The following is a 24,712-nucleotide window of genomic DNA, read 5'->3' as shown; positions in this document are numbered from 1 at the left end:
ACAACTGGTTGGTCTGCAATTGACGAACCAATACAAATTTTTCGTTACGTGCATATATTCGAAAGAATTCGAAATTAAATTATCATGTATTACGGGCAGTTACGATAGAGTGACACAAAGCAATCTGTGTTTGAATGCCTCCACTCGTGGACAATATCGATATAACCTAAATGCGATAAATCGCGAACGTTTGATTCGACTCATGGGAAATTTACGCGTTTTTGAATCGTTCCGAGTCGCACGCGAAATGCAGGTCAGAGAACCGTCTAATATTTATTGTTGAGATCGTGGGCTTGATCTTAATGGCGCGGCGGCACGCGATTCTTTACCAACTATGCTCCTTAACTCCAGCTCTCGACCTTCTTCCCTATTCAACTAGCTCGAGCAGTGAAATTGACTCTGCATGCCTGTGATTTTGGCAGGGAATGGGAGTCGAGTTCGTAGTGAATGCACATTGTGTATACGTGTTTTAGGTGGTTTGTGTGAGTTTGTTGCGGAGATTCGAGACATTTATTTAACCTCTTTATCATATTCGAGCCTGTGCGATATAACCATATCTTAAATGTAATAAGTTTTATTTTTTATTGCAAAGTTCTTGAAATATATAATGCACACAATAAGTGTATAATATTTTATATATATATATATATATATATATATATATATATATATATATATATATATATATATATATATAAATTATATTTAAGAAGTTTGGGATAGTTTAAAGATGAAATAAATTGCTTTTTAAGTTTAATCTCTTACTCTCGACGAAATCAAGTTTCTCTGGAATTTGGTGGAGTTTAAGATTTGATATCGGTGTCGTAGGAGTTATGTGACACTTTAAGGTGGAATAAATCTAGCGAGGAGTTTAAGGTGCGGCAAAGGAGCGTGGAATGTTGCAATAGAAATTTATTGCAGTGTTAGTGCATTGGTAGATTGATCAAATTTACGTGTAGCGTGGGTAACCAATGGTAAATATTTTGCAATGTGTATAATTTCTCAGTAATCTGAGGTTTATAAAATCTATCGACAACTAATGGAAATTGTTGATTTAACAGATCAATTTTAAATTCCTCGTTAATCTAAATTTTTTTAATCCTATTTACAGCTAAACCTTACGACGAAAAATTAACGAAGTGGAATAAAAATGGCATTGTGATTCTTCTCGTCGTGTATCGGTGTCACATCAAATTTAAGAGACAGTTTTACTTGCGGATGCTGCGTGTTACGTTGGTGAAGTCGACGAAAGCGTAAAATAGGAGCTCGTCCGAAATACACTAACGCGGAAGGTTAAATTTAACGCAAAAGGCCGAGAAATTAGTCTAGAACTCGAAGTTTCATTGGTACGACGCACTTGAAACGCATTCAAAGAGGTCGGCGACCTCGAAAGGGGATGAACGCAACTGTTTCGTGGGAATTTCTTATTGTGGCTTATTTGGATGAAGCTGCTTTAAAATCAGCGCTGGATTCGTCTGTTTTTTGCCCGGAAATCATAAAATGTTTAGGCCAGGCGACTCCATGTACAGAAAATGTTATGTCCACTTTTTACGTCCGTAGAATTCAACTCTTTACTACTATGCACTTCTTCTCCAAAAAAATATCGCGTTTCAATATTAAAAAAAGTTTCAATAATATACTATCCATTAGAAGAATGATAACATGATAACCTTACAAATTATTAGTATTAACAAATTCTTATTGTCGTATAGAAATGCCAACTATTGCTTCGGTAAAACAAACAAAGGAATTTTACAGGTAAATTTTACAAATTACAAGTCATCTTATAACGCAAAATACGACGTGTAAAATTGTCTCAATTTATTAATAGTATTAATAAATTATTATGATAAAAGATGCAGGAATCTTAGCCTCATGAGAAATTAGAGATGAAAATTAAAGATTAAAGGGAAAAGATTAATCACTGGTCCTCCTAAAAAGATGCAGTCCCATGGATGGATGGTTGTGCGAGTATTAAAGCAGCGCAAAACCGTTCCCCGAATTCTCATCCCGGACGTCGTACGACCAAAGACAAAAACAACTCACTCGAGGGCATTGCGGAGAGACATTCATCGAGGACACAATAGTATTATTCCAGGAAGTGCTAGTTCTTCCTAGATTCCGGTTACAATGTTCTTAACGCGTGGAAATTAGTCTTGACCAGGAAACATCTATAACGGCATGTATTTTCTGCCGTGATTGTAAATCTGTTTGGAACATGCGGTTTGTCCGTTAATCTAGGCGCTGTTGTTCAATTGAGTCAATATTATTTGTTGGTAGATTAGTGTGTGCAAGAGCGCTCTATCCATTATTGACCAATTCGAGCACGTATTGGTAAATTTCACACCGGCAATTACGGTGAAATCGTTCGTGGTCGCTGGAAATTAGCAGTATCGTTTGCGGTCGTGAGCTGATTGACACTGCGTGAGCGGGGAATTATGTGAAGCAGCTTTGCTTTGTCGTTTCATGCATTTAATAGGTTTGCGGCGGTGGACAGAGTTTGTAAAAAATGAAGACAAGGTAGAAAAAGATTATTTTTCATTTTTTACTATTAGATTATTTTCAAAGTGATCATTTCAGTGAAATATGATTGACAAAAAATAAGATCTATAATTGAATCATTATAGAAAATAGAATAATATTGATAATAAAGAAATAAAAATCAATTATAGAATAACATATAATAATAATAATAATAATAACAACAACAACAACAACAACAACAACAACGACAACGACAACGACAACGACAACGACAACAACAACAACAACAACAACAACAACAACAACAACAATGTGGATAGACTTTATGTTTACTTTTATATGTATAATGATACTGTTTGATCCTTGAATTAAAGTTAAGATTAACGTTGCGATTATGATTATCCTTTGTCTGACTAAATATATTTGAAGTATCAATTACAGTAGAATTTTTGAAAGATTCTTGGCTGTTAAACAAAAAACTGGTTCCTTTATATTTCGCTCAATTATCATAGAATCGTGAAACTGACTTTCACTTCAAATTTTGTCTGTTTCAGGAGTAACAAGTACCTGCAAAAATCATCCATCAGCCGGATATGTGCTGTCGGAGGGTTTTTCATTAGCATTCCCGTCTTTCTAACTGGTAAGAACCAATTCCTTCAATTCTGTCAACTTTAACCTTTTGAAAGATACTAGTACATAAGTTATACGTTTAATTTTTCTTGAATTCAGGCATGAATCTAAAAGATACTGTGAACTATCTCTGAGTGTATGAAATCAGTTTAGAAATCCAATGGAAATAAAGTTAATTTTAACGCCGAATAGTCATTATTTTTCTTAGAAAAATAAAAAATGATCGTCTTTTAGAGAAGTTTTAACAGATTAATTTATAAAGAGCTGAAACAGAATATTCATGTCATGCATGAATACGGCTGGTGGATGGATCGAGATCTAATCTAAAGTTTACGTTGTGTCATGCTAGTTTACACAGCTATCATTCGCTCGATCGATCGTTAAGCTGTTGAACTCGATTCAAGACGGACATTTTGACTCTGTTCAGAAGAAAACTGCGTTTTAATAAATTTGACGGAATAGAAATTATGATAGACTACAATGTTTTTTTAATTATATCATAAAATTTATTTATTTTTTTTTAATGTCATGTTAGAAACTTCAAATACTGTCCAAAACTTCGAACGTAATCGTTTTAGAAATTTGTAAATTACTTAACGACCAAAAATATTGAATTCTCTATTGTCTGAAGATAGATTCTCTATAATTTAAGTAATTTATTCGTCGAGAATTGATATATAAAGACTTAAATAATAAATTAATTGAAAAATAATTTGCAACTAGTATTGAAAATTTCAATTAAAAGCATATGTATATAGTTTACGCTTCGAGAATTATATGTATTGAGAATATGTATTTGCGCCGATTCTTTGTCCCGCTTGTTATGGCATACGTGTTATAATGATCCTCTAACAATGCTTTCAGGTATGATATTGTATACATTCATCCAGTTTCATTCGACGCCGGCAATCGTTACGTCGGTTTTCATAGGCCTTGGCATCGTGTTTTGTGGATGCGCAATGGTCCATAACGTCTTCGTGTGGCAGAGGGTAAGAACATATCGCTATTAAAAAAGAAAACGAACACGTTCAAACACGTCTAAATCATCTTTTATGTGTATTTTACCCGGAAATCATTTTATCGTGAAATTTTGTTTTTCAGAGTTACCATAATTTATCTGGTAGAGTTCATAAAAATTTTTCTGAAATCAATTGCAAGCTTTTAGGAAACCAGGATTTTTCACATTTTTAAGAAGCGTTATAATTATATTGCGGATCTTTATACGTTCGTGCGAAATTGAAAAGTACGCAAATGGCGCAAAATGCATAAAATGCGCTAAAATATACGTATATAAGAAAACAAATCTCTATTAAAATTTTATTTCTTTGATTATGTTCGTAAAACTACAAACTTGTATAAAAATACGCATTCTAGTTATAAATGTTAAAACATTCGATCTAGTCCTTATCACATTCATGAAAACCTCCATTTAACCATTCGTTGTATCAACAAACATTCATATGCAAAACTTACCACCTACCACATCCTCCGCGTATTAATATAATCCCCTTTTATAAATTATACACTTTAGAATGGACTGGTTGGGTCAGAGTCATATAAGCTTACAAGTTCTCGAGGAGTTCTACCGAAGTTACATTTACGTTTGCATAATTTCACCGAAAAAGATACTCTGTAGAATGACAGGTTCGTTTGTTTATGTGATCCGCGATCGCAACTATTTCAAGGGGATTTTATAAATAACCATACACACGATATTCAGTGTATTTTCGTATTCTCGTTTATTTTGGGGAGATTTGTAAAACTGTTGAACAAAATAATTGAGTAACGATTATATTTGCCGAGAAAAAGTCTTTTTCTCTGTACCCCTCCTTCTACTTCAAGCATGTAGTATAATAAGACAATAAGATTGACAATGGCTGAAAGTAATCCAAAAGAGTTTTCACCATGGTTATCGGTAACGAAAAAGATTTGAATCATCTTTAATACTTATTCGTAACTAGAATCATTTCAACTAAAATGTAAATTCTTATATTATAACTTTTTTAATTTGTTATGGCCCCTGACTACAACCTAACCTATCATTCTTATTTCGTAGGAGAAGACGAATGCCGTGAAGGCGTTAGCGCGCGAACAGTGCGAAGCGGCGGTACAGCTGCAGCGTCAGCAGCAGCTGCAACAGCACCAGAACCAGCCCCAGCTACAACAGCAACAACAACTACGTGGCCCGTTAACCATCCACCATGCTGGCTGCCCAACGAAAGTCGGGCCCGTGACGAACCAACTAAATACCAGCCACGCAACGCACGGCCGAGCTGCACAGTACCAACACTATCATCACCATCATCATCATCGACACGTGTCAATGTCCCCACCGCCCTTGTTGCTCTCATCGCCAGCTCCGATCGCGGCGACGCACAATCATCTGAACGTGAGCGGACACAGAAACGTGGTTACGCCACCGGATACACCAGCAGATAGATCGCCACCGAGTCCTGGAAATAAGCTAAATAGATCGCAGCATTTGCCACGGGAAGCAACCGGCAGCGTCAGTCCTGGTCTTCCGGCTGCCACATTGGATCTAAGTAGCGCAGCAACCACCAATAGTCCGCATGAATTGTCCACGTTAGTTTAGAAATTTGGTCCGAACATTATATCTTCACATAGGATTGGAGATTAATAGTTGATAGTTAATTTACACATCGATCTTTTTATTTGTAAATTGGGTCGTGGTTTAGAGTTGGTTTGTAAAAATTCGGTCCTAATTGTTAAATGATGAATATTGATTAAGAATAATAGGCATTGATGTACCAATCTTTTTTTAACTTATATACTTGAGCACACGCATTGGAGATTTCACTTTTATTCAGTGAAACAGCAACTTCATTACTCGCTTATTCAATACGGCAATTGCATATATTTCATGGACATTTTAACAATGTTTTGAATAATTTCTAACGGTACAATTGTGATGAAGTGAAAAAAATCGTGATAAGAAACAGAGAGAAAAGTTGCTCGTTAATGAATATTGACCAGAAATAAAGTAATTTCTAAAGAATATCCCGAAGACGTCGTAGATATTACGAAAGGAATGATTAATTTATACCCGCGTGTATCTTGCCATTACCATACTATTATTATTATTATTATTATTATTAATATTGTTAGTAGTACTCGATTACATTATTATTAATATTAATATTATTGCCTTATTATTATTAATGTTATGGAACCTCTAGTCCTAGGTTACTTTCGCTGCCACGAAAGGATAAGATTTTCGAACTTTTTACTATTACGTGTAATTCAAGTTTTCCTGTTGCGCATGCGCAGTAGAAAGAAAGTTAGCGGAACTCAAATCTCGAACTATAGAGAGTTGAAAAGTAGTAAAAGTAAAAAAGCACGAAGAACATTTGTATTTGTGCTGGATTAAGTTTGATAATTGAAAATTGAGTTTGATGATAACATTTTTTTCGTATTCGCTTCGGTAAATATTAGTTTTATTTAAAATTGAACAAAGCATTTTATGTTTTTCAAATACGGTACATAATCGTAATATCGAATTTTGTAAACTGATAGTAAGAAACTCTATAATTCGAGACTGGAACTTTGATCAAGTTCACATTGAACGTAAACTGACTTAATTTTGTTATTTAAGCGTGTATACTATACGTGTTTGTTCCTTCTTCTCTTGTGCGCAGGCTATAGCTTAATTACTTCCAATAAACGCAGTTATATCGAATCAATGACCGATACAAATTTAGATATTAGGATTATTTAAACAAGAGATTAAAAACTAAAAAGTATTGTTTTTATACTGCATATGTACATATGCAATATGAACGACAGTTTGTGTAATAATATGTACCCCTCTTCTTAGTTTACTTTTGTATATTTTGCGACATTTGATATTAATTTTATGAGCAACGTACTTACACTTTATCTTTGTAATTAAATGTGAAATGAAAGAAAAGAAATGACATGAGAAAAGGAAATTCGATGTACGAGTATATACGAATTGACGGAATTAAAATTTAACGCTATATTTAAATAGAAGACGTGAAATATCTTGTCATCTTAAAATAACTTCCTAATAATCATTCCTATTCTTTTACATAAAAACATTTTTCGACTGTAACTTAAGAAAAATGTCTGCTAACGTGAAACGTGCCAGAAAAAATTAACAACTTCCATTAAATTGGCAAATTTCTCATTAATATCGTAAAACTCGCGTTTACAAAGATCAGATCAGTGTACATAATATACAAAACAAATGCAGAATATATAAATATAGCACATACGTTCTGAATTATATTCGAATTGGGCAGGGTAACCAAGTGAAAATATGTAAATTTCACGATGTGTAATGTACACTTTATCGAACTTGTAAGTAGTGTAGAAATAGAATATTTTACACGTAACAAAATATACAAACGACAATACACAAGTTAAATTATTTGTTAGATCCATGTATAACAAGCATAGTACAAAAGTGTTTTAGCTTTATGTACTGGTAATTATGAGAAATACCAACTTAATAGATGTATTTGGTATGTACCTAGTTAAGAAAACAATAAATTATTCTGAACAGATAAAGCGTTTAGTAGCTTGTAAAGTATGAATTTTCGAAAACGTAAGTATTTTATATCTAAGTAGTTAAGAAACGCGAGCAAGGGAAATCAAACAAAGGAACAAAGTTTTTTTGTTTAAAAATATTTAATTTGTTGTTCTATTATCCGAGGTTAGAAGCGATAATGTACAAAATCTGAATAAATAAGATTCCTCAATATTATTGAATTTTAATTCTAGGGTAAAGTAATATATCCGCATATTTTATTTATATACAATATGTATAAATAATGATGTGATTTGACTAATTTTGTTGAAAGAATATTTGTACTTTTTACGTAAAACTTCAGTCTTTTACAAACTTTCTTGTAATTAATAAACCAGTAAAAACAATATTAATAAAATCTATTAAAATTATAAACAAACTCATAAGTTTTAATTTTAGTCCTTAAAGGTTGAAATATTTTGCCCCAATGTCGAGACACTTGTTTCAATCCAAAACATTACTATACTGAATCGATAATGTTGCATGTGCCACGAAAATGATGATAGTGTCAGATAACTTGTTGTGAAACGAAAAAGCATTGCATGTACATTTCTGTTGTTTTGTTGACCATGAGTTTGATGATCTTTTAAACTTGCCCACAGCTAAGAAATCAAACAGTATATCTAAACGAAATTAATTTCAAATTATTTTTTAGGTTCTAAGCTTTTATCTAATCTTTCAGAAGTTGCAAAATTTATTCCACAAGAGTCTTTTTTATCATAACCAAGTACACATCTTAAAACCATTTAAGTCTTCCTTAGTAATTTCTTCTTATCTTTAATAGTAACGAAAATAATTTAGATGAACGTTTTAAAATTGACACCCTGTATATTAAAAATAAAAGATATATTTTCTTCATAATTGGATAGGCTTTTTACAATGGCAATGTACAAATATCAAAATTGCAATTATACTATATAACATATGTATATATATAAGCTTCACATTTAAACACAAGATTCTTTATTATATTTTTTTAATACCAATATTTTAATAATTATAACAAGGGTTTTTTAACAAGAGATGTATAACATTGTATACAAATTTTCAAAAACCTATAGATAATTTCAGTTATGCTCTTGCATCATTAATTGTTGATGGAACTCTTACCTCAATTCCATCTAGTTCCTTAGACATTACTATTTGACAGCCTAGCCGTGACCTGAAATTAAATATTATATAACTGAATATGTCAATAAATATATTTATTGCTATACAAATTAATACTAATACACAATAAGATTTCTATTTATCCATTTGAAAATCAACATTGTAAATATGCTAATTCCAACATAGATTCGTAATGATTATAGGGTCATAAATAAAAAACTATGAAAATTTATTATAATTTCAGTTTCGTAGTATTCAGAGATAGCGATTTGAAATTCTACATTGAGATGCAGATTTCGAAATACCCAATACTAACCTGTTTTTACATAAATTTACAAAGAAAAATTCACTTTATAAAATATTAAAAGGTAATAGAATTAATAATGTGAATGATTTGATACTGATTATTATGAACTCACGTATCTGTTAATTCATATGCTAAATCCAACATGTCTAATTCTTCATCTGTTGGTTTGTCAGGAAGTGCATCATAAACTTCTTTCGAAAATATTAAATGGCACGTACTACAAATTAATGTTCCTTCACAAGCACCTATATCAATTATATTTTAATATTACAACATACTTATATAATAAAGTATCAAAAGTTAAAAATAATAAGAATATTAAACTCGATAAAAATGAAAATTTTCAAATATTTTCTACCTCAAAATTATTTATTTTAAATTAAGTAAATTATGCTTCTTTAAAACATACCATATCCATCTAAATCAATTTCATTATTTACTACTATGTCTAATATAGTATCTCCAACTTTCCCTTTTGCTTTGATTCTCTCTCCACTTGCTTTAACAAACGTTATATTTACTCTGAAAATAATATTTATGAAAGATAAAAATTATCTCAATATAATTATTTTCCTTATTTTTTGTGTTTCTTCAATTAATCTTCTCTTAATTATACCTTAATTATATGTATCACTTATGATAATAGAAATAATTTAAAAATAAGATATACTTGTCTTAATAATACATAAATAAAATTCGTATATCATATATTTATAACAGTGTTATATTTTTAGTTGTTCACTGTCAATGTTGTTCTTATTAATACTATGTTATTTTTCTAGATGTTATACTCCTACAAAGAGAAAAATTTCTTAGACATTATTATTAGCATTATTATTTTGACACCAATTTTATATTGGAAGGTAAGTACTGAAATTCTATTAAAAAAAGAAGGAAAGCACAAGAAAATTTGTATCACTTACTCTTGTTTTTCTGAAAGTGGTTGCGTGGTCGATATTCCTCTTGTTGCCTGCAAAAAGGGTAACGTTGTGTTGCTTGTATATTTTGAATAATTTGATGCAATACCGAGAATTGATCTCGAAAATTTTTGTAATTGATTTACTAACGCCATTCCACTGTCATAAATATCATGAGTATGGGACACCCTGACCGAACATCAGATAAGTATTGCGGAAAATATCAATTGTAGATCAATTGTACTTTGTACAGAAACTTTCACGGCATTCTTCGGCTGCTATACTGTCGACGTTCCTTTACTGTGATAGGTTATAAAACGGTTCCTAACACAAGTGACGTATCTCTACCGGACACGTGCTCTTCGGGCCACACGTTTTATGATACAAGACCAGCAAAATGATCAATATGTAATTTTACATATCTTACATTTTTTCCAAATGAAATATTGTTTTTATTAAACGTTTAAAACCTCAGGCAACATTTATTTCATCTGATTTCAGTTTTACAAATATATATCTATAATACATATCTGTATAAATTACGGTCTGGTTATATCAAACAGGGACCGACACTCGCTAGGGAAAACTGCCCAAAAATTAAATCGTAAAAACCAATATGAAAGACAACAAATTTCTCGTTCTGCGGAACAAATAGAAATGAGCAGAGTATCTTTATCTTTATCTGAGACATTCAAAGCGTATCACGCATACGCTAAACCTGAAGAAAACTTTCTTGTCTTCCATGTTCATTTTTCCCTTTTCATTTCCATATAGAAGAAACCATATAGAGGTTTCTTCTATATTTATTTATATGTTCGTGATTGATGCTATTGACAACATACAACTAAGGGGAAATACGAATAGTAATAAATAGATGTATAATTCATTATGCAATTTTATAGAATTAAATCTTATTTATCTTCAGATATAAAAACTATATTTACCAGCTGAAACACTAACGCATATGCAGTATAATATAATCTACTTAACAATCTCGTTTTAGTTATAATATGTGATTAATTCTTTTGCTATTTCGCTATAAACAGTTTTTTGTGCATACAATATTTTTTTATAGTATTCTAATATATTGTTAGATATTGTAAAGAAAGTAAAATACAGTTATTGAAGTGTGGGAACATTCAATGTTAACCTTGCTTCAAAAAATAATCTTTCGAATGAATGGGGAATAGATTTTTAGTATTATAGTTGGTATAATGTCATCATTGTTTACAATGTGTTAGAGTTGAAGAAATGAGACAAATTAATATTTCAGAAGCAAATTCAATATTTAAATATGATATGAATGATGATGATATGAATGTTCTTTTTATACGAGGAAATGGAAACGTATGTATGGTAATGGAAACGTAATGGTTTTAACATTATTTTAGTACAAGATCTTAGCATAATAGTAATTAACAGTATCCATTACCTTTTAGTCAATTTTTGAAAAATGACATATATGATAATTTGCAATAGTTTGATAATAAAATACTTGTATCGATATTAATAACGTATAATTTGCTATCTCAAAAGGATACAGACACAGCCAATGATAATGTTTGGGACGATAGTGCATTAATAGAAGCATATGATAAAGCAATAAATTTAGCAAAAGAAGAAGTTATCAAGCGAATGGGAATGGATGTTGGAAATTCTCAACCGAAAGAAAACCTACAAAATCTTAAGCAGCCTAAACACGCAAGTAAATTACACAAGGTTGTGATTTTGATAGAATATTACAAATTTGATACAGAATATTATTAAATATATTGATTAGGAAGCAAATTATTTTATTTTGCTATTTACTTATATTTATTTGTATACACATCTTTTCTCTATAGAAATGGATCATAGGAGCACCTTGTCGTGCAATATACTCAGAGGATGGAGAAATTTATGAAGCTATAATATCAAAAATTTACGAAAACAATGGCACGTGTGTTGTAAAATTTGTAGGTAATACCTTTAGCATGATGGTTATGTCAATTAAGAAATGTACTAAAAATACATATATATATATGAAGTAAAGGCTTTCGCATAGTCTATCACAGTGTCATTCAGCAGGTTCTTAACTCGGCAGGAGTACCTGTCAATGTCTATGGAGAGACCCGTGGGATATAGGGTCATGAACCATAAACATGCATGTTACTTATTGTTCATTATTAGCTGCTTGGAATATAATTCTCCTCATTAGACGAGTGATTATTACTACATATATCAAGGCAAACATTTATACATATACATTTATGCATGGGAAATTCTAGTACATTGCCTGTAAGGACAGTAACTGAATGTCACTCAGCCATTCTATTAAATGACAAAAATTTCTTTTACTCTGTGTTTAGGCTATGGTAATACAGAGAAAGTCGAGTTGAGTTCTCTTTTAGAATCAGAAGGTTTGCAAAGTCAAATAGCACAACAAAAGAAAGCTTTGGAAGAGAAATTCAATGAAGAGAACGACGAGACTTGTGAGACTAATTTTTCTACAAATGTAAATTCGAAAAAATATAATGTAGAAAAAATGGATTGTGCACATCACTTCATATCGGGACCATCTTTCAATTCGATGACTGATATAATGCCACCTGCACCTCCTTTACCACCATAATTAATGGCCGAGTAAGTACAATTTAAAAATTCTAATGAAATGCTGAATACTTCTAATATTAATAAGTAATTTGGAATAAGTTTAACATTTTATTTGGAAAAAAAAAAATACGAAATTTTAATAAAATGTACTAGATTACCAGATAATGATACAGACGCACTTTCAAGTATGTTGATGTCATGGTATATTAGTGGTTTTCACACAGGTAATTATTTCATATAAGTATTTTATTGTATATTAAATTTTCAATGGACTATGTTATTTCTTTTGTAGGTTATTATCATGGTTTGAAACAAGCAAGAAACAATCAAGAGAACAGGAAGAAGTGTTGATTATATCAATTTTTTCAATAACAATATAACGATAATATAAGATATAATAAAATATAAAACTCATTGTATTTATTTACTTCAATTATTTGAAATAAAGAACAGCTTTATTTTCATATAAGACTTTATTTTTTTAAAAATAATTACTAAGATAAGAAAAACTAAAAAACATATTTTTGATAAAATACACTCACATATATATGTCGGGTTATCATTAGGATTTAAGGCGCGTAATGATCCTTCGTTTGAATTAGCCATTGTTTTACGAAACAGAGAATATATTTACGCGAATAAACAAGATTTTACAAAATATTATGAATAATGAGTTTAATAAATAATAAGATTAACAAACGATAAGTTTAACTAATAATTAGATTAAAGATTAATAAGTTTAACGAACAATAAGAGGAACGAATAATATGTCTTACGAATAATGAATTTAACGTATAATGAGATTAACGATCGATAGGTTTCACGAATAATGAATTTAATTAACGCTATTAACAATGTTCCGGGGTTCAAACGAATCCACGGTCAACGGGATAACTCTTTACTATGTGTAGAATAATTTTAAACACAGAATACAATTGCTGAGACACTCGGTAAATTGCTCGATGTATCACTTTCCAAGGCGATCACACGAATGAATATCTGATGAAAATCTTTTTCGCTATCCGACTGCATTTGTTTGTTATATGCTCGCTGGAAACATCGAGAAGGTTCCAATCGTTGTTGCTAGGCAATTTCTGTCAAAAGTTTGTTGTATACTCTTTGGAAACATCGAGAAAGATTCAAACGCCGTTACTAGGCAGTTTCTGTCTGGAGATTGATTCCTAATACAACGTGTGTCCCATTATATCGACATCTCTAAAGTACAATTCTATGCGATTTCTAGGGAGAACAATACAACCGATCCACACCTTCGTCAGGCAAAACGTTTATCCCGTGACCGTGGCTACGTTCGGCGACCAGTTGTCACCTCGAACTCACTTTCGCTTTCACAAATATCAAACAATTACAAATGACAATTGCTTAATTACAGTTATGATAAAATCTAGGCTAAAGCATTAGAAGGCTTCCTCAAAATTGCAAAGGGAAGGCTCCGGTTTTCCTTTCATCTCCGACATATATAATACAAGGATATAATACAACCGAACATTTTAAACTTAGCCTATAGCGTGTGCGCGCACACACACGCACACACACATGACACACACGACACACATGCGCGCACACACATGCACACACATGCGAATGATTTCTCGAACGATAATCCATTTATTTATATTTTTCAATATCTGTCATTACGATTGCGTATTTATTTGTTCCGCGTATCATATTTATCTATTTGCATAACTGTAGGTGACATTTTTTTTAACAATTTTGCTAATATTTCATAACTTTTTAATTCATATTTCAAAGTGGTAACAGGTGTTTCTTTCTTTTCAAGTCTCCTCCATATCGGGCTTATTTCTAGTAGCCACGCTTGCTTACAAAGCAATTTTATATCTGCACAAGAATATCTTTCAGTACATTTTACTATGTGGTTTACAATATCTGTATTTTCTAATAAGTGGTTGCTAAGGTATAATTTGAATATACCAAGTCGAGCAACTTCATTGGGTAATGATACGTATATTTGCTTTTCGAGACGCCTGAGTAAAGCTGCATCAATGCCCCTAATAACATATTTACAATAAATATTATCGTTCTATTATACTAATAATAATGAAGGAATACTTCAAACAACACAATAACATATTTGGAATTTGGAGAAATATTACGATATTTTCTACTTAGAAAACATTGAAATAACGTGATATACGTACCAAGGGGAATTAGTTGTAGCCAGAAGAACTACATTAGAATTCTCATTAGACACTAATCCATCCAATCTAGAAAGAAGTTCTGATCTGAATCTCTTTGCAGGTTCAGACAATATACAGTCTCCTTTATTTGTGGCGATCCAGTCAATCTCGTCGATAAAAATAATTGTAGGCGAATGACTATAGGCAAGTTCAAATAAAACCTGTTCAGTTTAACAAATGTATTATTCATTAAATATTATATTCGAAATTCCTTAAATTCATTGCCTCATCGCGAATATGATATCATTTCGTTTTCCAAACAACTATTCTATTTATATATAAATGACGAAAAATAAAAATTTTATACCTAGAATCTCTCCTTCATAGACAAAGGAACAAAGAAACTTACATAGACAAAGCAACTTACACGTATATACTTCTCGGAATCGCCTCTCCATTTGCTGACCAATCAGCTGGCAGTTATGTTAAAAAAGGTGCAATGGCATTCTGTCGCGACTGCCTTCGCTAACTTCGTTTTCCCTGTTTTGTATATTTCTTGTAAACACGTACAGAAATGAAAAGAATACGAGTATCTTACCTGTACCAGGTGGGCCGTACAGCAAAATACCTTTCCATGGGGAAAACGGGCCATCAAAAGAGATAGGATACTTAAGGGGATACACAACGGCCTCCTTAACAGCGGTTTTACATTCTTCTAGGCCTATAACGTCATCCCAATGTACATTTAATTTGTTTACTACGATCTCCTGTGACGATACAAAGATATACAAAGATAAAATGGCGTCTTCTCTATATTAAGTAAGCGTTACGTAATTTGATATTTGAAGCGTTACCGAAATCACGTCATCGTCGATATACGTTGGACGATTTATCGACGGGAATTTTATCGTTTAAAAGCTTTACGATACGTATATTAATCGAAAATAACTTACGCATGAGACGTCCTCAGCAATCTTTCGTAATTCCGTATTATCTGAATAAAGCTTTTCAATGCATTTCAATATCTTCGATTGCATGGATTGTTCCATTGGGACGTTAAATAGCTCTTCTGATGAACGTCCATCACTCTCATTGGGGAATATTGACGTCACTGTCATTGCGAGATTAATATGATTCGTATTGTCATCAGTTATCTTCTGCTGTAGATTCGTCTCTTTCACAGGCTCACTTCTCGCTTGTTTACTAAAAGATTTGGCTTTTGTCTCAATACTTCTACAAACACTGGATCATATTGTAATACGATACGTTGAATTTGATACGTTGAATACGATACCGTTGAATAGGATACACGTTGAATACCGTTTAAGTTTAATATCGTTAAATAATTTAAATTCTTACGTTTTGCTTGCATTTGTCACTTCCCTCGTCATTTCCCTTCCAGTTATTTTCTTACACAATATGGGATATTTTTGAAATTTCATCTTGTAATAATTTTCATACTCTGCAACGATAATTTCCAAATCGATGTTGTCGCAGACCCGATGTTCGGGAGACAGACGAGCTTCCCGGAATAATACATCGCTAATGTCTATATACCTAAAAAAATGTAGTTTTTAATTAATTATAGTTTTTAACTGATTAAAAATATTTTTCGCAATGACTGAACACTATAAGATAACCATCAAACAACTGTTTTATCTCTAGGTAAGACGGGCAAAAGAATGTATTTACTATATAAATCCTCGAAGATAATTTCTTGTCTTCTGCTCTTTAATTTCCAATTTTTAGATGGATAAGAATAATTTGAATTTATATTTCATATATTTGTTTATAACTAGTTAATCTACATTATCGATTGAGTTATTCTTAACTACTGAATTACCGATGTCGAATTTTCAAATTTGGTTTCGCCTTCTCTTTCCACGATGTCCACTGATTTCTATTTCGATTGGTCACTGACACTATTCAAGAGAATTGGAACTAGGAATATATTTTAATTATAATATACTCACCCATTGTGTTCCAAATAATCACATACAAGGTATAATATGTTGCGATGACGTTCCGAAATACGACTCTCCTCCTAATATAATTATTTTTTCATTACAATAATATAAGTTTTTTCATGTAATTTTTTGTTACATTTGCGAATTCAACGAGTTACACATGATTTTTCATGAAACACGAACGTTAAAAATATTTGATACAGCCTAATTATAAAAATTGTTAGAAGCAAAAGTCATAGATACTATGTGCGAGTATCGCATGAAACGAACAGCTATTAAGAGAACTGCAGCAATATTACAAATCAAATAACAAAACACACACGTCTGTGACGTGGAAATTCTAAAATCTAAAATCTAAAATCTAAAATCTAAAATCTAAAATCTAAAATCTAAAATCTAAAATCTAAAATCTAAAATCTAAAATCTAAAATCTAAAATCTAGAATATTCCTTACCTTTTTTCGCAGATTATAAAATATCTTATTCATACTACCTTGCATCGATAAATCACCGTTCATAGTGACACTTTCAAATCGCCTATCGTTTCTCAATGGATACGAGAATTTCCGTTTATTACTTTAAAAACAACCCGTCCATTACGTTTCTCTTAAAAAATTCTTTCAACTCCGTTGAAAACCGTGCATCAAACAAGAGACAAACGATTTGTTGCCATGGAAATGTTTGGTTCACACATAAGCAACGCACAAATATAATGATAGAATAGCTGAGTGTGTGTACTGTATAGTAAGATGGATGCAACATGGAAATAGAAAGAGAACACCATGTATAGATACTTCCTGTCCTTGTTTAATCAGGCATGCACACTAGTGGACACTGACGCTGCTCGTATACCGCTGTTACATATTTCCTGTACAAGCGCGCGTCGTTAGACAAGGACGGAACATCCTCTCTCTACTTCTCTATCGCGTTTTTAGTTCGCTCACGCGCTCTGTACTTATATCTATTACATTTCCACCATAAGCAGCGGCCGTGCAGTGACTTACAAAAGTTCCGAACGGTTCCATCCTGGGCGGACGGTTAATTGCGTTCGGTACTTCGAGACAGGAAGGTGAGTACAGAATCGCTCCTCTTAGTACTCTTATTAGAAGTGTTATCATCGAATATAAGTTTTTTCAATAAATTCTTATCGTTTTACAATCTTTCTAGAATACAATGACGTCAGCAATCGATCATTTTCGCGAATTTATTGTAAATTAATTGGGGGAATATCTGGAGTTCTTTATCGGTTTCGACTGTAAAATCAGCAACTATTCGAATTTTTCATTCATAATTGTGACGTTTTCGACTCTTCCGTTGCCAAGACCCCCTTGAGAGATTTTTGGCACGTTCCATCACCCTTGTTAAACGAGTGCACATTGGTGGATATATTGATTTTAAAAACCAATACGTGAACGAGGTTTATTATCTCACTGGAACAAAGAAATCCGTTTTATTCGCGAATTTTCCGTGTTTCTTCTTAATTTTCGTGAGTGTCTGGTGCGGAGCATTATTTGAATGAACTTTTCATCGTTCAGATTATATTTCGTTTAAAAAGATTGAAATTGATGTCGAGAAGAAATGAAACAAGGTGCTCGGGCATTCCATCGTTTCCCGGGGAAAGAGAAATATGAAAAAAACGGTCGTTCTTCCTTCTGCCATTTTCGTCCATTACCAAAATGGTATGACCCAAATGTCCCGGGCCGTGAATCAATCAAGCGAATTTTGAATAATTTTTGAATAATATCCAGTTAATAATTTGTGAAACAAATTAATTTCATTTTATTGTTGGAAACAAATTAGTTGGATTTTTCTTTCTTTAGCAGTTTTCGCCGGAGTTGACCTGACGTGCTACTTCAGTTTCCATCTTCGCTTCTCGAAACTTCCAACGTCCTTGGTGTTGGAGTCTCCTTGTCCAGGTGAGTACATAGCTTCTAGATACTCGTCGCTGTTCATCCTTACGAGCCTCTCGAGCTTTAGTTGTCAATTGTTATCGTTAAAGGAAGAGAAGCTCGCGACAGATGTTATCGAACAAATCGTTTCTTCTCGAAAAGTTCGAACTTGTTCGTTGCGTTTGAATATATATGGACGGACGCCATTTTTCATGACATCTTCATGATTTGTCATGTCGTGAGTATAGCTTCTGACTACCACATGTTTGTGATTTAACCACTTGTGAAATTTGACCACTATACCGTGATAGAAAAATATTTCCAATGAATTATAAATATTTTACATTGTGAATTATAAATATTTGTTACAAATTATATCGTACTTGAGGTGAAAATGAACCATATATCTGCTTATGGAATACGAGGTAGTAAATCATTCGAAACATAATAACGATTAATTAAGCACATATACAATAACGTTTACGAATGAATATTGCGAATTATTGTATGGCTTTAATGCGGTATTTAATGTTTTGATTGCGGTCTTTGAAATGGTATCATAGGTGCTGATATAATATCGCGCGAAAAAGGAAAGACCAGTGGTTAATATTGCAGGTGCACCAGTGCGTTGCGCTCGTCGGGGGTGGTTTTGACGCCGGTGCCGAGGAGAGACGCAGAACGTGTTCGATCGACCCGCGAACGTAGCCCGTGCTCATACTGCGACAGAGTTCGTTTCAGTTAGGCTCAGTCGCTGTTTGTCCGTCGACAGCGTATAGTCGCGTCGGCCTACGATTCCTTTTTTCTTCTTGTTTCTTGCGAACTCTCTCGCAACAGCCGTTCTATACGTACGCCGCCAGTATATCGCGTGATCATCGTTCCCGTTGCTTCCCTTACCCTCTCACGTCCTTCGAAGAAGACCACCCTTTGGTTTTTCCTTGTTTGGAGGGAATTCATCGCTCGGACACATGGACTGCGAAGCACGAGGGTTGATCGAGGCATCAGCGTGATGTACTTTTCAGGTTTCATATTTTCTCTATGATACTTTCTAAGGAGAATTTGAAAGATATACATTTTTAGGAAATAAAGGTTTTTATGGAGTCATCGATAGGTTAGAATTTAATTAACTCTCTTATAACAGGTATTCCAATTTTTTAATATATAAATTTAGTTTCCTCTATGGTGTTAGAGAACACAATGCGGGCATTTTATGATATAACGAATATATTCGTATATATTTTAGTTTATTCATTCGTCAAATTTCCCTAGTAGGCCGGCCTGCAGCTCACATGCAGCACTTAGTAAAAATTTGTTTTGTTAGAGGTTGGCTATTCTTCTTGCTATAAGAATATCGTGAAGTCGTATCATATGATAAAGCACCTTCTGAAAGCTAGATGCTCGATAACGAGCCTAATGATTCTCGGTAGTTTGTAATGTCAAGCTTTGAATTGGCGAGATCGCTCTGCTGTCAAACGGCCGTCCAGCGGCGACCACATTCTTTAACCACGTTCAAGGGGTATATCACGCTACAGAAACCATCAAAGGGTTTGCAAGTTAGTTGCCTTTTAGAAGTGGGGCAGTTGGTTGTTACATGTAATCCGTAGTTGCTGGCTGTTCTCCTTAGTCGCCATACATCATAGAGACGACAGTTATAGTCGCCAGTTGTCCTTGCTAATGGTTGCTTGTTGTCGCTAGTTAGTTCTCGTTATCGTTATGTATTCCATCAATCACGCGAAATTTAACGTATGGGAATTTATTCTTCTTTATTCTTTCTGTAGGGAGATTTTTTAAGACGAGGAAAATATAGAATATTTTAAGACGACGGTAAGGTTTGAATTTAAGTAACTGTTTTATGATACAACAAAGTGGAAAGACGATTTAATTTTATAAAGTTTAGGGTAATTTTTTAAAAAACTTCGAATTTAAAAGATTCAAATAGATATCTTAAACGTAATTAAACCCTCCATATCGTAAGAAATTAAATGAAACTGCGCAACAAAGTTGATACATTTAATGTATTATTTTAAACATTTATTTAAAAACATTTATTTAAAATTTAAGTGTAGGCGTCGACGCGCGCGCGCCATTCGAAGCATTTGTCAGTTCGTTACATCTGCGGTAAAAGTTGTAACTACGAAGAAGCTTAACATATGGTGCGTCTCAAGACGACAGTAAAAAGTATTAAGAGATTTTTCGAGATTTTTTCTTTTAAGTTTCCAAGTACTTTTTCTATTTAACTTCTTTTTTTTTTTTTTTGTTGCATTTTCTAACAATATTCGATAAATAGAGACGAAATATGACAGTTCTTAGTTCGGGGATTTATTGGTTCGAAAGTTACTTGAAAAGTGTTTCTGGAGTTCGTGCGGTTAATACTTTTAAACTTTTACCGAGTACGACTTATTCCGTATGGCTGGACAAATCTTTGTTGATACTGTAAGCGTAACTGTAAGCGTCCGGATATTGTCTTGTGGAGATAGAAAAATACACGAAGTATTGATTGAACTACATATTTTTTTAATTCTTTTTTAATTCTTTTAGTTCTTCATATATTGATAATAAAACGATATTCCGCTACTTTGAGCACAATATAGTAATGTTTAAATAAATAATAAAATTTACGCATTTCGTCTTCATGCGTCGATAAGAAAATGCAAAAAAAGTTAAAGAAAGATGATGCGCAGACGCGAAGTTTAGTCAGCAATAATATTTAAAACCTCTAAAATATATTGTACACATTTATTTGCAAATAAGCTCAATGAAATTGAACTGTAACTGTGTTTCCAATAATGTCTTCGATGTATTGCTCGCCATTATGTCGGATTAACAGCTCTAAGTGATCGACCTTAATCACTAAATGTCGGCCGTGATTCAGTGGTATAGCTTTACATATGACGGACATCGCAGGCGCTTGTAAGACGTCCATTGTGAAACGTTTCCAATAGCACCGTTTATGCACCGTTTATGTGATGGTGAAATCTGAATATATATATCGCTGAAATATATATCGCTTATCACTTGAGTCTGACACGATCGTTTTTAAATAGAATCACAATTTTTTATTCTTTACAAAATCAGTCTTTAAAGATTATGTGCAAATAAAATAGATAAATAGATAAATGGTTGTAGAAACTTATAAAACAGATATTACAAGTATATCTAAATAAATGATATATTTATAAATTGTAATATTTGATCTAAAGTTTAAATAAATAAAAGAGATACTCGTGACTTACAATAAACGTATTTTTTTTTCAATTTTTAAACAAAGCAAAAGTGGATAACAATTTTTCAAAATGTAAAAATCAACACAATGGTTGGTTTCTTTAATTAATCAATAACGTTTAAAGTTAATTAATGTCCAGAGTGGTTTGTACATTTTGTATTTCGCCGTATTTCAACGTTCGATGTGTAAATAGAACTTGATGCCTGAAATATCGAAAAAATAATTAAATCCGATCGTTCCGTCGAATTTGCAAATTGTATACTCGTGTAAAATCGAGTGCGCTTGTGTATGCTGATACGAAAAGTGGTAGTATATTTTTCTGTTTTCGATTATCGTTATCACTTTTTGTGTGGAAAAATTAATTCCGTGAAATGGAAGTGCAATCAATACGGCTTATCACGAAATAATAGCACAACGACGGTACATATTGGTATTGACGTCAGCTTCACAAAATTTCTCGAGTATCGCGGTCGACTATTTGGGTTAAGAATTCATTTTCAAGGTTCTACAAGCACGAGTATCTTATGGATATGAAATTTTCAGTGTACATTTTAATAACCATATTCCATATTGCATGCTGCGGTCCAAGAAAAATCCGCAGTTAATATTCTGCTAATCCCTGCTGCTTTTAAAGACCATAAGTAGTCGTCCGTAAGGTTTAAAAGATTTCGAGTAGATTTGTATTACGTATTTTATCTTCTAATTTTTAAAGAGAGGATCGTGTTTAATTAATTGAAAATGACGAAACTGTAATGGGACATTATTATCAAATATTAAACGTGGTTCCATTGGGTACTTTTATGGTCTTTGCGAGATATATATGCATTATACGTTGCTATTGGCAACGCGTAGCGATGAACGATGGAGAGCAATACCTTCGTTATCTCGTCTCGGTTGTGTACATATCAGTAATGCACAGTACTCGTACTAAATATCTTACAAATTCCATACAGATTTTCAGATTAGTTTCGAATAATACCAACACGCCCATGATAGTCAACACTATGCATAATACACTCCTAAAATGTTTCTACAAATATATTTGTCCGAATATTTTTGTCAGCTACTATATCCTAACCACGATTTATTAAACAATATATAGATTTAAAAAAGAATATATAACGATATTACTTGTTTAGGCTAGATTGGTTTAACTTGTATAGTTTTAGTAACTGTGTAAGATCAAACAAGAACTTATCGTTAGTTTGGCGAGATTTGATTACACGAAGCAACATAATTGCTTTGAAACTCAGGACAGAAAACAATGTCAACCGGTAGACGCGTTTGTCTGGTGAACGTGTAACGCGTGAATAATAGATAGCGACAATCACGCGAACGCTAGTTACAGCTGACTTGGCTTACATTGTAGCATTCAAACTAGAGTATACGAGCCGTAAGCACTATTGAAAGTTCAAAGGCCGACTAGTGAGCTTCATCCTATCTCATTTTTTAATCAGGCGATGGATCGACGAATCGTATTGATTTCGAGGATTATTATAGTTCTGTGGAAATTTTAAAGCGCGGTTTGTCTAATCTTGTCTCGTTAGCTACAGACTCTTTGGCGAGCAGCCTGAAACTTGATCCAGTTTCGAGAAAATGAAAAATTCGTTTCTTCTCTTTGCTTCCCTGTTCCTTCTTTCCTCCTTTTTCCCTTTTTACATCGCGTTAAGACCCGTTAAATAATATTGACTGCCGTGGACGCTGGCTGAGAAGTGCACTTTATAACTAGCTTTAAAATCACTGACGTCGATGAGGACAAAGGTAAGTTAGAGGGTCATTTATCTGAGCTGGTGTTATTCGACCTGAACTCTGCAGCTTTTCACAGTTTCTTTCGTTTTTCTTTTAAGAGCAGAGATGTTAACTGGTCTCTTGTTACGTGTAAGAAAGTACGTGTATGTACTAAAGCTTATTTATCACCAATTGGTTGCTCAAAGTCGAGATATACATACCTATATTATATTAATACGTTACAGAAGATTACGCGTTAGTTAGCTTATGAGAATTTATAGTGTGTCACAGATCACAAAAGCAGAATGACTACTTTTTCATAAACGATATATGTATATGAATTGAAAGTTTAACTATTACGTCACATACTTCTCTCGATAAACGTCGTCGAGTGCATATTGTTAAAGAATATTAGCCATTTGAATTCAATAGTTTCGAAGATACTAATGCTTCTGTGAAGTTTTTGCAGGCTGTTAATTTTTTATTCAGATACTACAAATTTTAAATAACTTCGATTAGAAATAAAAATCACATTACATTAACGCGTAGAATGTAACGTAACGTAGATAATGTAAATATAAATTATATTACAAGGAAACAATACGGTAATTGTAGGTAATGTGAAACATTCTGGTTAAAATTGCATCCTTTGAAGGCTAGGACACACAGTACTTACGAAGTAGATTAAGTAGCAAATGGGGTACTTAAGAAAATTCATGTTGTCATTGTTTAATAAACATCTTCAGCTAATAGCTTTCTGCAAAAGCTGGTTTAAGTTATGCTAGCTTATTCCTTATTAATTGCAATTATATTGTTCGTATCTCCTAGAGGATTAACAATCCATTTTTATAATGGATAATAAAAGTAAATTCCTATTAGGTTGTCCCAAGTTTCTTTCGCTTTATAAAGAAATGACAGTTATGTTATTCTATATTATTTTATATTAAATTGGAAAAGTGCTAAAATATTTGATAAAAATGTTAAGAAATTCTGATATTGATTTAAGCGTATCGATTTATCTGCTCTTCATATTTGATCAAACAGAAATTGTTAATTATGATTTCCACTTAAAAGCGGATTGCATATTATGAGGATAAATTATCAAATTCATCTCTAATATACACATTAGAGAATCATTCATAG

At 32.6% G+C, this 24,712-nt stretch overlaps 4 protein-coding genes and 1 long non-coding RNA gene across 12 annotated transcripts; 3 read left to right on the top strand and 2 right to left on the bottom strand.

Moving 5' to 3' along the window:
- The first annotated feature begins 707 nt into the window (after positions 1-707).
- On the top strand, positions 708-1,891 carry LOC126877279 (uncharacterized). The gene is made up of 3 exons (XR_007694892.1): positions 708-974; positions 1,112-1,758; positions 1,857-1,891. It is a non-coding gene; the product is annotated as an uncharacterized LOC126877279 (long non-coding RNA).
- A 581-nt stretch (positions 1,892-2,472) lies between these two features.
- Positions 2,473-6,272, top strand: LOC126877268 (dual specificity tyrosine-phosphorylation-regulated kinase 1A-like). The gene is made up of 4 exons (XM_050640095.1): positions 2,473-2,520; positions 3,039-3,124; positions 3,979-4,103; positions 5,171-6,272. Exons 1-4 carry the CDS (start codon positions 2,510-2,512, stop codon positions 5,705-5,707), a joined length of 759 nt encoding a protein of 252 aa, XP_050496052.1. The 5' UTR covers positions 2,473-2,509; the 3' UTR covers positions 5,708-6,272.
- A 2,239-nt stretch (positions 6,273-8,511) lies between these two features.
- On the bottom strand, positions 8,512-10,318 carry LOC126877275 (adrenodoxin-like protein 2, mitochondrial). Its single transcript, XM_050640109.1, has 4 exons — positions 10,025-10,318; positions 9,511-9,623; positions 9,214-9,346; positions 8,512-8,846 (listed from the first exon to the last, which is right to left on the bottom strand). The coding sequence occupies exons 1-4, from the start codon at positions 10,171-10,173 to the stop codon at positions 8,756-8,758; spliced, it is 486 nt and encodes a 161-aa protein (XP_050496066.1). The 5' UTR covers positions 10,174-10,318; the 3' UTR covers positions 8,512-8,755.
- Positions 9,772-13,079, top strand: LOC126877270 (survival motor neuron protein-like). 4 transcript variants are annotated; one of them, XM_050640097.1, is made up of 5 exons: positions 9,772-9,964; positions 11,555-11,737; positions 11,863-11,977; positions 12,367-12,834; positions 12,903-13,079. In XM_050640097.1, the coding sequence occupies exons 1-4, from the start codon at positions 9,884-9,886 to the stop codon at positions 12,627-12,629; spliced, it is 642 nt and encodes a 213-aa protein (XP_050496054.1). In that variant the 5' UTR covers positions 9,772-9,883; the 3' UTR covers positions 12,630-12,834; positions 12,903-13,079. The 4 variants fall into 4 exon arrangements, with proteins under 4 accessions (XP_050496054.1, XP_050496057.1, XP_050496056.1 ...); XM_050640100.1 differs by lacking the exon at positions 9,772-9,964 and adding an exon at positions 10,307-10,426; XM_050640099.1 differs by lacking the exon at positions 9,772-9,964 and adding an exon at positions 11,323-11,365.
- LOC126877266 (katanin p60 ATPase-containing subunit A-like 2) lies at positions 13,065-17,395 on the bottom strand. Of its 5 annotated transcripts, none has more exons than XM_050640085.1 (9): positions 17,188-17,395; positions 16,740-16,810; positions 16,610-16,666; positions 16,126-16,323; positions 15,720-16,008; positions 15,365-15,533; positions 15,176-15,306; positions 14,788-14,987; positions 13,065-14,637 (listed from the first exon to the last, which is right to left on the bottom strand). In XM_050640085.1, exons 1-7 carry the CDS (start codon positions 17,248-17,250, stop codon positions 15,236-15,238), a joined length of 918 nt encoding a protein of 305 aa, XP_050496042.1. In that variant the 5' UTR covers positions 17,251-17,395; the 3' UTR covers positions 13,065-14,637; positions 14,788-14,987; positions 15,176-15,235. The 5 variants fall into 5 exon arrangements, with proteins under 5 accessions (XP_050496042.1, XP_050496041.1, XP_050496043.1 ...); XM_050640084.1 differs by having other exon boundaries at positions 15,194-15,306; XM_050640086.1 differs by having other exon boundaries at positions 15,194-15,306; positions 15,720-15,999.
- Between the last annotated feature and the right edge of the window lie 7,317 nt (positions 17,396-24,712).

This window comes from Bombus huntii, unplaced genomic scaffold (assembly GCF_024542735.1).
Source record: "Bombus huntii isolate Logan2020A unplaced genomic scaffold, iyBomHunt1.1 ctg00000141.1, whole genome shotgun sequence".
Taxonomy (NCBI): domain Eukaryota; kingdom Metazoa; phylum Arthropoda; class Insecta; order Hymenoptera; family Apidae; genus Bombus; species Bombus huntii.
Note: the sequence above shows the minus strand (reverse complement) of the source record. Positions and strands in the feature narration are given on the sequence as shown.